Genomic DNA, 17,672 nt, shown 5'->3' with positions numbered 1-17,672 from the left:
TCATGTGCTATTCTTATTTCTAGGGGGGCATTATTCCTTGGCAGCAACTTTCAGGTAGTGCCACGCTAAGGTGCTATTGTGGAAAATTAAGAGGAGATTAGATTCTCATGGAAACACTCTGGCACCACAGACAGGTGCCCCCCCCCTCCACCATTCACACAATTGTAAACATGACAAGACCTTTCCTATTAATAAATGGGTTCTCTGTGTATAATTTTGTTTTAGTATGTTATCTTATTTTGCCAGGATTAACATTAATTTTCCAAGGGACTGTGCAAAGCAATAAAATCTTAAAATGGCGTTTGTCTATTATGTCATGTTAAGGAGACATGCCATTTGTACCTTCATGTCATATTTTAACGCTTTAGGCAATTTTGTCAGTGTCTAAAACATAATGACAAATTTTGAGCATACTTGAGCATTTTCAACGTAGAATTTATCATCATTCTAGGAATCCTTTATAATTGCTTATAACTCTAAGCATTCGGAAAGAGCTTGTGTTGGTATAAAAGGTTTTGCAGTAAAGCTAAATTCAGAACGTAACTCAAAGTGCGGCTCAAAACACGCATGCTAAATATTTATTTCTTAGCCTTACTAATAAAGGCTAAGCCGTCTTGGTTTTTAACGCTATGCCTGCTGTTGAACTCGTTCGCAGGTTGATGTTACTTTTCTTATTTGGAATCATGAAGGTTATTAATGAGTTTACAAAGCCCCATATTGCAGGTGCTGGAATGTGCTGGCAAATATGCTAATTGTGTAAACACTGATATCATCTGGCTTCGGAGCTGCGATGATTACAAGTCTCTACATATGGCATTGTTTTTCTTTAGGAAGTCTGCATATTGAATCCACTGCGGGCCCCTGTAGTAGCTATTGGCTTTGGAGGCAAGTTAGTTTTGATGTGTTTGTTTATAAAATATCGTGTGAAATAATAAATAAAAACAAAGTTTGGATAAGACGATTGCAGTAAGCATATTTGGATAATCCATAGCATTCATGTTATCTGTATGATGCATGGTGAATGTGGGACATGGACTGACAATACTGAGATCATAACATTAACAGTCATTAATCTTTGGAAGCCTCTCTGACCCTCATTGTAATGTCTAACAGGGCAGCTATGTGTTATGTGCTGTAACAAAAGTGGGTTTTGGTAGGTCTGTCAAAGGCTAGTCTCTTAGATCTGTCAGCAGCTTTACAGCGGCAATGTAGCTCCCATGTAGCCTAACAGGTTCCAGCTGTCTTCCGGGTATTGTTCTGTATTACATCATTCCCTGTGTATTCTCTCAGGGGTCCTACAACAGTTTATCCAGCTCCTAAGTACTAGACAAATTAGCCTAACTGTTTAAAGATACACACAGCCAATCACCGAGTTGCGTTTGCTGCTACTTTTTCTTTGTCGTCTGTCTACCTCAATGTCAGATGAAAGGTATCTTATTCGCTACAAAAATGTAGAAAAGTCACTGCATGTTCATGGATTTTGTGGTGGAGCCCCATATCTTTGTCTCATTGTATTTATCTATGTCAACAACTCCAATGATGACCCTTGCATGCCTGTTTTGTATCTCTTCAACATAACCAAAAAGGGCACGTTAAGAAATGTTTCCTGCTAGGGTGTTTTTTTTTTTCTTTTAGGGGTGACCTTGGTGTGATATTGAACCATGTTATGTTGGTGTTAAAAAGACTTAGTGGCTCGAATCACTTTGGTAAATAAATCAATATTTGTGAAATAACCAGTGGGTAACAAAGGACTCCCATCATTGAGATCAATATATGGGGAATAGGCTGCTATAAGAATAGCAAATATTTCTATGCTCCATACATTACTCTACAATTCTGAGCGGCCACAATAATTCACAAGTCAAGGCAATTACAGGAAGTTGGTTTAGTTGCTTTATCTTTAATCTTTTTCTCATAACCTCAAAAGATTTTTGCTATTAAGTAAATATTTACGTATTTATAATATTTCGGTTTTTGCTTTTTCACATTCGAAAAATGAATTCAGAATTGATCTTAGTTTCTTTTTGTAGTGAAGCAGAAAGCTGTGTTAGTGAACATTAAAGAAAACACAAGCGTGTGTGTGTTTGGTTTTTTTTTTTTTTTTTTTTTCTTCAATGCGTTTCTTGTTGCCGGGCTGTACAAAGACCCAGAATACTCCAGCATGAAAGCTGGCAGCTCATCACAAAGTAACTATTGTGACAGGAGCAAACCTAGAATGTATGATTTGCTTGATTCAGCCTTAAAATACATTTCCAAACCATCTGTGGGCTTCGTTAATTTAAACAGTTTAAGTGGAACATAGTTTTAATTTCCTAATACAATTTGGTTTGGATTGAATTTATCACAGTCTACAGGAAAAAATAAACTATGTTTCTGTAAACATATAGCTAAATATCTTATCTCATTTTGCGCCAATAAACCTTCCTTTATCTACATGCCTAGAAGCTCCCGTTGTCTGGTATTATCGTGGATGACACTTGCTGCTCAACCATTGAACTTGGCAGTCTTCTTAATGGCAATGCTAACGAACTCCTGCTTGTACAATTTTTTTTTTATTTTTTTTTTTAACACTATAGACTGAATACTTCTTTTACACGAATAATCTTCAATTTAAACAGGTTATAAGGACATGATTATTGTGTTCTACTGAGAAATCAGATTCCATTTGAAGTCAAGATGGAAGTGTTTAATGGGGTGGCCTTCTGGGTCAACAGCAGGGTTAAGGGAGTTACTGTGTTGCATCGTTTGTATGTGTTCTAACTCTAGTATGCATTTATTGGTTAAGTTATACTAAAACTAGAAGCGTTACCAAAAAAAAGTCCTGTTTAGTTTTGGTACTAGCATCAGATTAATAAAATCTTTCTATTTAAGCTTTTAAGGACCAGGGTTTTTTGTTTTTTTACACTACAGGACAGCAGCAATTTCCATTTTTTAACTATGTCCCATTTTCTCAGTTGGTGTACCCACACAAATTATATGTACCAAGAGTATTTTACTAGGACATATTTGACACTTTTTAAACTGCTCTCTGTGGAGCTTTGTTGGCACAGGTGAGCCCCTGTGATGTCTATGCTCATAGCGCCTGTTACTGTTCCCCTGTACATCATTCAAGGGGTTCCCCTGATAACTTTGCTAGAGGGTGATGCCTGATTTTCCATTTGGACATTGAAAATAACACTGCATAGAGCGCTGTTACATTCAATCTGACGGCTCGGCGCCACATATTTTTGCCCCTTCTATATGACCAGTTTTAAAGTGCAGTATCCTCTACAGCCTTGGTTATGAAGGGATTCAAATTTTTCACATTGGAACATGTACACAGATACTAACATTGTAAAATTACTATAATCTAGTATATTTTGCTTTGTATGGAAGTGATCCCCGCTTGCTCTTTCACTATTTAGCTTTAAAATTAAACCTTCAGTTTAGTCGTGGATTCAAGCAAACACGAGTAGGCGATAAGTACGTTTTATTCAGCCCCCCCCATGAAACTTAGATTTAGAAATTCGATTTTAAGACAGAAAAAAATAATCAATGCATCAATCCATTGGGTTTTTAATTTACTTCTAGATACTTTCAACTTCTTAAATTCTCTGTAAAATGAAAGTTCTTACAATCCCATTTAAATATTTATACATGTCTCAGGCGTAACACAAGTTTCATGAGCCGCTTTGATGAATGTATTGCACTGTAAACTCGTCTCTATTGATCTTGCAAAGTCTGAGTGGGAATACACTTCTATACCTGAATCATGTTTTTCCAAGGAATAGACATTACTTTTCTAACCTCTGACCTTTCTCAGAGGCCATCTGTGGTTGTTGCATTGAATACTTATGGATCTGACCACTCTGGCAGTAAAATGGTAAATTGATCTTGGGTCTAAAGTAACTAACCATTTAATTTGCGTTACTTGGTGGATGCGATGGGGGGGTTGTATATTGCTAGCTTTCCTGTTCATGGCCCCATAGTGAAAAATTTAAGGAAAATCGGAGCCAATTTAAACCAATATATTTTATAATTACCCAGACTTTACGGCAGAGTGCAGCGTGACCTCTCTATGTCTTTGACCCATGCTTTATTTTTAGGTTTGCATTTATTATGCTCTCTGGACCCGTCCTTGAAGAGCCTCTATGGCTTTTTTATCCTTGTTTCTGACCTAATTAGCTGCCCACTGGTCAGAGAGCATAGAGAGCATAATTAAAATGTTTATTCAGTCTAAAATCCCAATATTCACCCACCATGGCTTTTACAGAAATTAATGAGGATTATAAGAGCTTAATCAACAAAGCTAAGACGTGCAGTCCTGCTTAGCAGCATGAATTGAAAAAAGTCAAAAAATCTTCAGTGTTCTATCGCCTTACCCGGTACGCTGTCTATTTCATAGTTAGATTTATTGACATCTGTAGATTTCATATTTGATCTGTATGTTATGTATATTAGGGCTGCAACAACTAATCGATAATGAAAATCGTTGCCAACGAATTTCATTATCGATTAGTTGAATCGATTTTTATTGATTATAAAATGAGGGTATTTTCAGAGCAAACGCTCTGAAAAATACCCCTCATTATATAATGCGTTTCAGTGACTCGCAGCAGCAGCTCCTACTTACCAGTCCCTCCCTGTAATCACTGTTACAACTGGCCCCGCCCCCTTCCTTTTCTAGAACCGCATTGCTGTGACACTCATCTAACTGTAAGTATAAAACGAATATTTGGGCTGCTGAAAGTTAGGGGAAGTGGGGGTTAATTTAGGGGAAGTTATAGTTAATGGGGTGTTTGGGGTTAATTTGAGGCAGTTGTGGTTAATGGTGTGTTTAGGGTTAATTTAGGGGCTGTTGATGGGGTCTTTAGGGTTAATTTAGGGGATGCTGTGGTTGATCGGGTATTTAGAGTTAATTTAGGGGTAGTTATGGTTAATGGGGTGTTTAGGGTTAATTTAATGATGAGGACTGAGGGTTAATTGAATTAATTTTCTAAAGTTAACTTAAGGTCAAGTTAGAGATAAAGGGGGGGGGCAAACTAAGGGGAATCTAAATCCTGGGGGAAGTGAAGATTAACCCAGTACTTATTTATAAAAGTATGGTGTCTGTGTGGTGTGAACGGGTCTGTGACTCTATGAGGGCACTATGAGATATCTAGGGGGTATAAGGCATATATGGGGGTAAAAGGCATATAGGGTATGTAAGGCATATGTGGGGAGGGCAGTGTGGCATGTCTGGGGAGGACGGAGTGGAGTATCAGGGTGTGTAAGGCATATCTGGAGGTAAAGTAGAGTGGCATGTTTGGGAGGCAGTGTGGCATGACTGGGGAGGATGGAGTGGTGTATCAGGGGGTATAAGGCGTATCAGGCACAGTGGCATGTCTGGGCTCAAATGTGCATAAATTGGGGCTGGTTGGGAAGTAAAGAGAAGAAATGCATTTTATCAAAGTTTTTTTTTTTTTATTCTGTAGTTTGTATTTAACATCATTTGTTTATTAAATTATTTTAAATAATTGAAAAATTTACATTAATTTTTTTAATCCGATTAATTGAAAAAATAATCGGCCAACTAATCGATTATGAGAATAATCGTTAGTTGCAGCCCTAATGTATATACATGCTCAATATCTGGGAGAATTTGGACATTTTACTTATCCAGGGGGAATTTAAGAGGTTTTGGGTGTAATCATTGTCACAGATGCCCGAACACAACAGCAGAAGCCGCTTCTTGCCTTCTGGCTCTCAGCCTTGACATTAATTGGGAACGTGAGCGTGAGAGAGTTAATGGATCCTGCAAGTTTGCTCACTGCTATCCCCGCAGGGCCTGGAGCAACTACACCTTAATCCCAAACCTGTTCACTCCACTACCCCCAAATGTTATTTACCGCCACCACCAAGTTCTATTTAAGGTTTTCAAAATACCTAAGGAGGATTTGGTAACCCCCTGAAATGCTAAAACGCTGTAAAAACACGATTAAGTAAAAAAAAAAAAAAAACTCCCTAAAAAACCATAGCATGTTAACTCCAAGAGCTAACAGTTCAAAATTAGAGCACACAGACAGGACAGATTCATTTATATTTAATCTGAGCAAAATAGTCACAGTGATTATACAAAAAATGGTTAAAGAAGGCCTTTAATAAATCACAATAGATAACAGTATAGAAATGAACAGGAATAAAACACAGAAAACTGACATAAAACAAAAAGTGGGAATCTCTCAATGGTACAGTCCCTTGTACAAAATATAAATAATTTCAAGCTGTTTTTCTTAGGTTTCCATCATATTTAAAAACTGCTAATTGCAGTTTAAGTCTAAATAAAAAAGCATCAGAAGAGTGCACTTATGGCAAAGATTCTAATTAAATATTATTAAACCTGACTGAATCACACACACTTAAAAGAACATGGCTTATAATTTTTCTTTTAATGCTGGTTCTGATAGAAAGGTGTAAGAATATACAGTGCATTGCAGTTTGTTGCCTATGGGGCTGTGTAGCTGCGGATCAGTCATGGTGCCTTCAATGGGCACGTGAGCTTAAGAACTTGACCAGGGATCACCGTGCACTGCTTACCTGGAGAACACATGGCACCAGGATGCACTATGGGAAGAAGGAAAGCCAGGCGGATGCAGTGTGATGCTTTGGTCAATGTTCTGCTGGGAAACCTTGGGTCCTGCTATTTATGTGGATGTTACTTTGACATGTACCACCTACCAAAGCATTATTGCAGCCTTTCATGGACACGGTATGCCCTGATGGCATTGACCCTTTTTCATAGTTCAGGAATTGTTTGAGGAACACAACAACAAGTTCACGGTGTTGACTTGGCCTCCAACTTCCCCATATCTCAATCCAACCCAGCATCTGTGGGATGTTGCTGGACTTCTGATCAATGGAAGCCTCACCTCACAACTTACAGGACTAAATAAACTGGGACACCTGGTCATTGCGCTATGCTGTCTGCATCAAGGCATCTCAGTTGTAGACCCTTTCTGATAATTTTTTTCTTACACCATACTGATTACTTATCTCTTTAGATGTTTTTACTTGATTAATGTATCCCTTTACTGTTGACCCTAATAGAGATTGCATTATAGCTTCTTAAAGTCAGCAAGGTATCTCTCACTCTTGTCATCCCAACCCACAAAATACAGTAACACTGGCAGCTCTCAATGTTGGAAGTAGACTAGAGCATTTTATGGCAGCAAAGTTGGTCAACAATGAAAACTAGGATATTTAATTCTATGGAGAGTATTACCTTCCAAGAAAATAAATGAGCAGTCTTTTGAACAGTAAAATAACACACTCCTCTGTGTTGCTCTCGCACTGTGCAAATACTTGTCCAGGGTCCAATCAATATTAAAGGCAGCCCTGATTAAACTAAACAAGCCCCATTATCCAGGAGGAATATGTCAGGTTTGCTTAAGGCATAGTGAAGTTACTGATTTGGAAATTGCAAACACTTTTTTGTGAATAAAGCCATTTCCCTTCTTCTTAGAACCTTTCCTTAATGAATCTTTGTCCTTTCCCTGAATAGCTTGGAACTTTACTGTGAGGGAACCATTATAAACTAACGTAACGGCTTAATGCTGGTCAACAGCAGGTGTTCCCATTAGCTGTTAAGAGCTTTTCTCTATTTATGGTGCTGGCAGGTAAAATCAGGAAGATGAGCTTTTTGGCTCCAAATCATAAGAACGTCTTGAGTGGGCAGCATTGCAAAAAAAAAAATGTATCGACAAAACAAAAACGTTTCAAATGCACTGGCTACCTACAGCAACAACTACGTGAGACAAAGCTATGCATACAATTTATTAACTGGTTTTGCAGCATAATTGGTGTCATATTAAGATGTTCCATTAAAAGGACATACCAGTGACAAGTGCATGGGGTGGGGGATTTCTGCTGAATCCGAACATCACTCAACTATCATATGATCGTAGTGGCCAGTAGCCATAGCCACATAGAAATAATGGGTTATTTCCTGTTTATTGGGTACGTCTCATTTATATTGTTTCTGATGAAGTACGGTAGTGTTGTGCATAATCTATATACCGGTTAGTCCTCAATGATTGTAGTAATGAGGCCTTTCTCAAGACTTCTATGTTCTGAAAGGTTAACACACTGTAGTGTTTCCTAATTATACTATCAAACTAAGCAGGGAATATCCATGGCGAGAACAGCTTTTAGAACAAATGTTTCTTGGCGTTGGAAATCATCCAAGCAGATAAATACCATATCGTAGGGATAAGATGTAAATTGGGTATGGATTTTCTTGAAATGTGAGAATGGGAATAATTACATTGCGTAAAATAAGTTTGACGCGGATTTTCCAGGTAAGGCACAGAATGAAAGACTCTTGCCTAATGTATGGACGTCAGTGTCCAGACTGGTAATCAAGGCACTTGTCGGCCCTGAAAACTGCTATAGATGTTGAAGAAATAGACCTAATTGGTAAACGTTCACATAAATTAATGTGAGTTAAACACAAACAACATGAAAATGAAACCGTCTAGATTGTGAGATCATAAATTACTGTATGCGTGACTGCTAGAAAAGCTAGTGTTTTCTAGATCGTTTTCTTGTAGACGTTATTTAAAATAAACCATGTGTGTTCCATTGCAGGAAGATTAAAACACGGTAGCTTTTTAATGTTATCTCTTGCCAATTGCCAATGGTTTTCATGCAATCCCCTAGTTTCCCATGTTTACATTTTTTTTTTTCATTTTTTTTTTTTTAACATTTCTAGAATTAAGGTATTTGTTGACAGTTTATTCTACGGTAAGATTTGATTTGAGACCGGTAGGGTGGAGATGTTGCAAACTGGATTGTCATTTTGTTAACACAGCCGTTGAATTGGAAATAACTGAAATACCACACTACATACATTGTTGATACTATATAAATAAGGGACAACCTTTGGTATCATTACCGAGCTACAAATTGGTATAACAATACATCTATTATATATAAATATTTAGTTTGGTGCCAGCAATACCATTCTTTGCGGCTGGCTTTGGTTGTTTTTTCAGCCCTCATAACAAAAATGTTTTCTTGTTCGTTCCAGACCACTGAGACTCACATTTTGATATAATAATCAGATCTCTTGGTAACTGATCATGCTCCTTTAGTGTTCCATTTATATACAGCTGCATCTAATGTGGTTTGAGTCTCAAGTAAATGCCATAGCTTTCCCGGAACACGTGATGGGGCTTAATGTTGTAAGCTTGCGAGCAGTGGCCTCTTTCCCTAATGTATATGTTTCTTGGTCTGTCACTTCTAGTTTTACCACACCTTTTCAATATATGTATTACTGTGTAAATTACTGGCGCTATATATAAATAAGATGTTAAATGGTGAGATATAGACTAGACGTATATTGTGTATATTTTATATACCGTATTGGTTCGAATATAGGCCGCACTTTCCCCCCCACTTTAAGTCTTTAAATTCGGCCTATATTCGGGGTCTAGCGCCTGACCCCCGGGACATGCAGTTCCGGGCGCCGGGCAGGCAGCAGGGTTAGTATACAGATCCCCCGCAGCGGGCAGAGTGGCAGCATATCTCGGGGGGGGGGGGGGGAGGAGGCGGACAGTGGCAGCATATCTCGGGGGGGGGGGAGGACAGTGACAGCATATGTCGGGGGGGGAGGACAGTGGCAGCATATCTCGGGGGGGGGGACAGAGTGGCAGGATATCTCAGGGGGAGGACAGAGTGGCAGGATATCTCGGGGGGGCAGAGTGGCAGCATATTTCGGGGGGGGGGCAGAGTGGCAGCATGTCTATTAAAAAAACTTTTTCTTTAAAAAGGCACCAAACTTTTAGGGTGCGGCCTATATCCGAGCCAATACGGTATATATCTGGCACTATACCTATATACTATGCTGCCTATATGCTGTTTCACAGGTTTTCCCCCCAAATTTGTACCTTCTGGATTCTCCACTGGCTGTCTTCTCTCACACCTCCTGGCTGTCTGATTGTTACAGCCCAGAGTTGCTTGAAGAATCTGTAGTGATCATCAATGCCCCCTTTCTACAATGTGCAGATTTGTAAGATTTAAGTGGCTCCAACCAGTGATTCTAATTATGGCATTCAGTGTCTCTTCTCTTCTTTGGAACGTTACGTAAACAATGTTTTGTGCCTTGAAGCAAGCAAGCTCCGTCTAGTATTTCTTCCTTTTTATTCTGCACTGATAATAGTGCAGAAAAAACATTTTAATGCCATGAGCTATCCTGTGACTATAGTAAGAGCAAAGAGTATTTTATTTATTGAGTGCTTCAAGCTTTGAAAGTTGGTTGATGCTTCAGGGAAAGGCATTTGAGCTGCTTTCTGACATACTGTCCCCAGGCTTTTGTGGAAATGCAAACGAAGGGGCACACAAGCAAGTTTGCTAATAATGCTCTTAAAAGGGTAAAAAGCATGTGAAGGGCGGGCACTGAAAAAAATGTACAGTGTAATACTGGAATTGAAATCAGATCTGTACATAAGTGGGTCTTTAATTTTCAAGCCATCACCTCTCCGTACTAATATGTTTAGCGTGTGTATATGTGGGTCCTTTTAGATGGCCCATTACCTTGCGATTTTAGTAGCACTGTGTTGCATAGGTTTTTTTGTTTCATTTTTTTTCCTCTCTATGCAGTGCAAATGCGGAGTTCCTTCATGATGAGCAAGTCAAAATGCGTCTTTTGCACAACTAATGGGTGTATGTATGTGTGTGTATATATCATATATAGATCTATCTATCTACATACATACATACATACATACATACATACATATCTATATATCTCCACTATACCTATAAATCTTGATTGCACATAAAACACTGTTTGGCTTTCGCAATGATACCATAAAACTGTTATGGGCAATGGAATAAACTTGGTATTTAAGTCAAGGGCCATTAACATTGAATGAGATTATAGTACCCTGCATTGCTGCTTGGTCACAGCCTGTGTGCTGTTGAATAGGGATTCAGAAAAAACATGCACATCTCCTATTACTTAGGGTACATTTAGTCACAGCAGGGAAGCACGTAGCCATTCTCTTTCGTGGTAGAATGGGCTCTTGCTGTGAGGCGATACTGGGAGAATAATCAATGGGGTTCTTTCTATAACCATAAAAGTAAACTGACAGTCTGTATACAGTCTACTCCACTTATCCTATTCAATTTTTCTTTAACATTTGAAAGATAGGAGGTGAAGGAGTTGGGTCAAGTGCAACCTCAGAAGAAGGTTGGGAACTCTGTTATCCTCTGTGGCTCTTTCTTGAAGAGCATGGCACAGCAGGTCCCATCCTTACATTTTCACCAAAGCACTGTACTTCAGTCTTAAAATTACACTTTTGAATGTGTGTTATTGTTGGTAGCGCAGCTTCTTAAGCTTGGGTAATTTCTAGGCTGTCCCATAGCACCTTGTTTTCAGTGTCTGTAGTACAGCTGCTATGGTTATCCATTTCAACATGACTCCACTTAAATCCATTTCTAAGCCCAGTGATGTATGTTAACAGACATATATACAATATTTTGTACTCGCATATGTTGTTACTGCTCATGCCTGTTGAAGCAAGAGCTTTAAGTGTCTTTATTGAAGTGCATTTGTATAAAACCTTTTCCTTAACCTTTTACATTAAAAACATCCATATAACTAGTGTGTAACATTGCTGTATTCCATAGAAACTCTGGTTTAAACTGTAGTCACACACATTTTACCATTTACCCACTTTAGTGCTGATTAGTTTCCATCATTCAATGAGAAGGCAGTGTGTATGTATGTGTTGTAGTAATGTATAAATGGTTGAACTTTGGTACAGTGCAAAAGATTTAGGCAAGTGTGGAAAAATAGTGTGACGCAAGAATGCTTTCATTGCATGTTAGTATTTTGGTTTTGTTTAACTAAATGCAAAGTGAGTGAACAAAAGAAACATGTAAATCAAATCCATATTTGGTGTGACCACCTTTTGCCTTCAAAACGGCATAAAAAAGCCAGGGATTTTGTAGGCATATAGTGAGGTGTATGACTAAAAATTATACCAAACAGGTGCTAATAATCATCAATTTAATATGTAGATTGAAACCCAATCTGAAACAGCTGTGTAAGAGGAATAAACTGGATGAGGAAAAGCCAAGCTCCTTACAATAAGTCAAGTCTTACACCATGGCAAAACTGAACTCAGCAACAAGACACAAGGTATTTATACTATCAGTAAGGTGCTCCTAAGCAGAAATTTCAAGGCAGACAGTGGTTTCCAGATGTTTTAGGATAACCGAAACATAATATTCAACAAGTCGCCCTATGTGCAAACGTAATTGCATCCTAAGAGTGGGACTACTTCACCTTATCAGCAATAGATGATTCTGTAGTTGTTGATCAGTCTCTCACAGTGCAGTTGAGCTGCTTTAACATTTGTGCGTGTGCTAGTGCAGCAACTCAGCGGAGCTTAGGCATAACTAGGCTATTCCAAAACATTCTTGTTCCTCCTATATCTTGATGTAGACCTGCTTGTTTTTGTACAATTCCTTAATACAAAGCAAAAACTGGTTTTCAAGGTCCTGATACACCAAGCATTCCCAAACTATGATTAGTGTTTCTTGTTCTCTCAGACCTCTTATATATTATTACAACCTACAAGCTCGTCTTACCAAAATCAATGAAAACCATGCAGACATACCATTTTGTTCGGAATGCTATAGCATTAAAATTGATTCATGAAAAACAGGTTTACGCAAACGTTCACAGAACATAGAAGTATTTTATTCTGGATTCTTTCGTTTATTTCCAGTAAATGATACCCATTTCTAAGGTAGCAGACTTCATGTTCTTTTAACTGTAGATGCCAGTTCTGTTACCCCCAGCTGATTTCCAAGGTATTTGGTTGCTCTTACAGTTTGAGATGACACATTCCATGTGTAGACACCAAGAGCGGTGTCAGCTACTGGTACAGTCTCTCTTTAAGCAGACAGATTGAAACAAAACTAATTTATTTACTTATTGTGTATTTGGAGGCAGAGGAAGTAAATGGGAAAAATTCCAAATACAACATTTTATTCAGGGTAAGAGTGGCACATTTTGGCATGGGGTACAGACAAGTGGCCTCCTGGCCTGTTAAAAATCACACACAAAACCACTCGCTCTCTTCAGGATTACCTGCATGGCCATGGCTCACTTCCCATTGCTCATACGCTGTACTAACTACAAGGCTACCAAAGAGAAGTTATATCTTTATGTGACCTTGTGTTTAGTGTCGCCTCCCAGAACGGATTGGCCAAGCTTGAAAAACTTCGGTGGAGAGAGTGCCCCACTGGCAATCCTACCCCATTTTTGTTTAAGTACCTATGCATCTAATTTATTCATTATTTAACAATTCACTGGTTTGGTTGAATTAGGCAGCATGACAGAGTGCAGCTGCTGACTTTGGTCTTCCTTCTGAGCACGTCCGCATCTCTTAAACATCTTTCTAACAGCAGTTCTGGGGCTATTCTGACTTGTTCTTGTAACCATGTGTGCTCATAACCCTTAATTGTAACTGCAGAGCTGCTTCCCCTAGCGTGTGCTTGTACTCTTCTCATTCCATTCCTTAAACTCATTAACAGTTTTGCTTGTATCGTTGGCATTCTGATACTTCCGTCCTATGATACAAACCAAATTAAAGGTGTTGAAATTGTTTGTAAATGCATTGACTCCTTTATAAATGTTTATGCTCCATTTAGAGTAAGCAAACCGAACGTCTAGAAATTACTAAAAATAGCCAAAAACAAAATAAAAGGTCATAAATGATATAAAAGTGTTATTAAAAATAAGACCCAAAACAATTTAAAAGTGCGGTTGTAACACTGCAAGCACATTTTTACGTTACAGTTAATGTCTCTTGAAACCCATTATAAATACCTACTTTAAAGACACAGGATCTGTGTGGTTTGAGACTTTTAACCAAATGGTGCTCACACTAAATTATGGAGGGGGGTTGTCAGGTGAAGATGTGTACAAAATGTCTTTTTACTAGCTACCTCCAAACGTGTTAAATTGTTTTTAATACATACATTATACAAAATTAAAGCTGATCTTTTACTTTATACACTATAGACTATATTTATATTCTTGCTCACAATCCCACCTTCTGAAGACTGACAATGCAAGGATAAAAATGGTCAAGATTAAGTTCAGCTTTTGATCTGAATAATTCATTTTTTAGTTCATTTACAAAATAGTTGTCTCACTGCTTCAGTCGCTAACATGCCTTAAGAGGCAGGTTGCTGTTTGCAGAGAGCAAGAATTTATTTAATATACCAGCAAAACTACCGACCCTTGCATTAGATGAAATAAAAATGTGTAACAAGGTACATTATTTCCAAGTAATATTATCTTGGGAAAACGCCTTAATTATGGTCTACTTATCTGACTTGATGAAGCACTTTTGATTTCCACTGTCCTATGCAGCCGGAGCCAACAGAACATGAAAAAAGACATGGCGAGAAATTGCTTATCTGATTAAATAAAACAGCCTTCAAATAAAATAAAAAGTGTGGTACCATTAGGCTTTTTGATAATTGCAGTTGCAGTCCTTTGTTTTTCCCGGGGTAGCCACCTTGTGTTTCCAATAAGCATGCCTCAAAAAAGCCAGGTATGGGAGGTGTGATAACTGATACGTAACACACGGCATGCTGCAGAAAAGGAGCAGCTCAGATGACTTCCCCCGTCCCTCTTAACCAGTGTAAAGTATTAGGAAAAAAAAAAAAGTACATTTGCGTTCTGTTGCTATTCAATAACGTTATGGATTGGTTCAGAAGCATTTGCTCCTTTCTATACTCATACCCTGTTTATGTATCTTTGCCCAACATGTGCCTCCAATGACCCTGTTTTCTGTGTATAAAATCTTTACAATTTTTTGTAAGCTTGTTTGGGCAGGACCTTCCTCACCTTTTCTTCCTACAAGACCAAACCGTTATGTGGTGGACTACTTGTTACGTGCTGTTTACCTATTGTGAAGCTATATAAATCTATACATCTTTTTCTTTTGACAGAGTTTCCCATCAGATGAAGGCTGGCCTTTTGCAAAATATCTGGGAGCTTGTGGCAGGATGGTGGCTGTAAACTACGTTGGCGAAGAACTTTGGAGCTTCTTCAACTCCCCATGGGAGAAACGTGTGGACCTTGCATGGCAATTGATGGAAATTGCAGAACAGCTTACGAACAATGACTTTGAATTTGCACTTTACCTCTTGGATGTCAGCTTTGACAACTTTGCAGTTGGACCTCGGGATGGAAAAGTAATATTAGTTGATGCAGAGAATGTGCTAGTGGCGGATAAAAAGATGATAAAACAAAGTAAGTCACCTCCTATACAGCCCTCTTAATTGTTGCAATAGTTTATTAGAAAGTCTGTCTGAAACACTACTAAAAAGCTGCTCTAACAACAAAGTCTCTGGTTCACCTATATCGTAAGGATATTTGTAATCTGGTATTTTTTAGAGGAATGGGGTCTTTCAGGACTTTACAACATCAGTCCCCAGGCTGCAAAAAAGCAACATATTTTGGGATATCCCAGCTCGAGCACAGCTTTAGTAACTTATAAATATATTAATTCTTAACCCCTTAAGGACAAGGGGCTTTGTCATTAAGGAGTTAGAGGCAAAGTCACATGAAATAAAACCCTCTGATATCCGCCTTGAAACCTCCTTACATTTTATAAACAAACTTGCTATTTAAGATGAGGTTGGTGCAAAATGTTTTATTCTTGCAACAACAAAAAAAATTTGGATCAAGTTATTTAACAGCAACGCTTTACAAAGATGTAATTTTTTTATCGCTATTGGATAGTGTAGGAAAAAATGTAGTAAGGTTAATATGCAGAACTGCGTGTGTGTGCCCTCCCTTTTTTTTTTTTTTTTAATATATAAAGAACATGTGCTGGGTCCATGTGGGTGAAACTGCATTCTGTACGTATGAAAATGTCCAAGCAGATATCTTGAAAGTGTTGGCTTGCTGCTACAGGGGAACCGTATTAATCTTGTCCTGCAAGTTCAACATCTGTTCCTTTGTGAGGCAGACGTGATTGATTGGTGCCACTGAGCGTATTAATCTCTCAATCATAATCCCATATGTCAAGAATGATATAATGTCTCCATTACTTGTAATCATTGCCACAACAATCTCGGGGGAAACTCCGAGGAGGAAAAAAAAAAACCAACCAATGCTGCAACATAAATTGAGACATTATACAAACTATTGTAATTTTATTAGTGTGGATGTTGCAAAAGCTGAAACATTGTAAGTGTAAAATGACGGCGTTATTCCTGCCCTGCCCTTGCTATGATTTTTGTAGATTTTTGTAGCCACGCGGTATATAAGGCATTCAAACAATCTATATTGTGTCTGTAGAGAACTTGAATGTTTCAGATTTCCTGAGAAAGTAGGTGAAGGTTAAATGTGTGACTGCTTAACATTAAGCATATACAAGTATAATCATTTATATCAGAAGTATTTAAGATAAGAGGGGGAAATATCACTTACATTACAGAGAAGCTGCAGAATCCAGTAGCTTGATAATTGATATTTGAAATAAGGTCCTTTTGTAGGGAGCTTGTATTTAAGCTGAATTCTATTGTATGATCAATGGAGAGTGTAGAATGTAGTAGGCAGGAAAATGGCGCATCAACATAGACTGTGATGTTACTGTGGTTAGGATGAAAAGCAATTATTGATAGTTGATATTTTTTTAAGTAGATAATACAACAATGCTGAAGTAAGCAAAAAAACCCAAAAAACTTCACAGTAGATAGTTGTTCTGGCTGGTTTCCGATTAACTAAGGTATACTTTTATGTTTTTCAGATAAACCAGAAAATTGGGATGTGTGGTACGAAAGCAAGTTTGATGACTGTGACAAAGAAGCATGCCTGTCTTTCTCAAAGGAGATCCTTTGCTCCCGTGTCACTGTGGACCATAATTATTATGCTATTTGTCAGAACCTCTTATCCAGACATGCCACCTGGCGTGGGACTTCTGGAGGGCTTCTTCATGACCCTCCAGCAGAAATCGCCAAAGATGGCCGTCTCGAGGCATTGCTGGATGAATGTGCTAACCCAAAGAAAAGATATGGCAGATTCAAAGCTGCTAAAGAATTAAGAGAATACCTTGCACAGCTGAGTGATAATGTGAGGTAGTCCACGCAGTCTTTTTATTTTTTTTTTTCTCCCCTTTTCTTTCTAAGGATCCATTTAGCAAATTATAGGTTTAATTAGTTAGAGCACGTACGTATTTTTTTTTTACTATACATACTACTGCAGTGTATATGCTGAGGTTTTAACTAGATGCTTTGTGGATGCCATGTTGTTGAGCTTACATGGCACTGACAGGATGATATATGATCCTTTGCAATCATGCCGGGTACGTGTTCTGATCTAATTAAAACTACTGAAACTATTTACTTTTGCTCGCTGATTACCTAAGAGGTAGATCAGATGAGGATCTCCAGGTGTCTGGTGATTAAATAGACTTTGATGGCATAATAGACTCTTCGTGTGTCAATAGTAGTCGACATGACTTTACATTAGTATCACAATTTTTGTGAAGCTGATGCCTTTACTTGGAAAGTTCAAGTTACAACCTCCGGCCTGTTTTAAAGGCTTTTTTCTTTTTCATAAGTCATTTCATATTTGTATGTTGATATATAAAAATTCTCGGATCTTGGTATATATTTTG

General features: G+C 38.2%; 1 protein-coding gene across 1 annotated transcript in view; it reads left to right on the top strand.

The window, feature by feature from the left end:
• LOC149300269 (divergent protein kinase domain 2A) overlaps nt 1–17,134 on the top strand; it is a 32,931-nt gene extending 15,797 nt beyond the window's left edge. Inside the window, exons 2-3 of the mRNA XM_089485444.1 lie at nt 14,995–15,298; nt 16,803–17,134. Coding sequence (XP_089341570.1) covers nt 14,995–15,298; nt 16,803–17,134 — 636 coding nt within the window. The remainder of the gene's footprint in view (nt 1–14,994; nt 15,299–16,802) is intronic.
• Nucleotides 17,135–17,672: the final 538 nt, after the last annotated feature.

The sequence above is a fragment of the Sceloporus occidentalis genome, unplaced genomic scaffold (genome assembly GCF_023333645.1).
Source record: "Sceloporus occidentalis isolate IW3139 unplaced genomic scaffold, rSceOcc1.0.p SCAF_25, whole genome shotgun sequence".
In the NCBI taxonomy this organism is placed as follows: Eukaryota; Metazoa; Chordata; class Lepidosauria; order Squamata; family Phrynosomatidae; genus Sceloporus; species Sceloporus occidentalis.
This window is presented reverse-complemented; position numbering and strand designations above follow the sequence as displayed.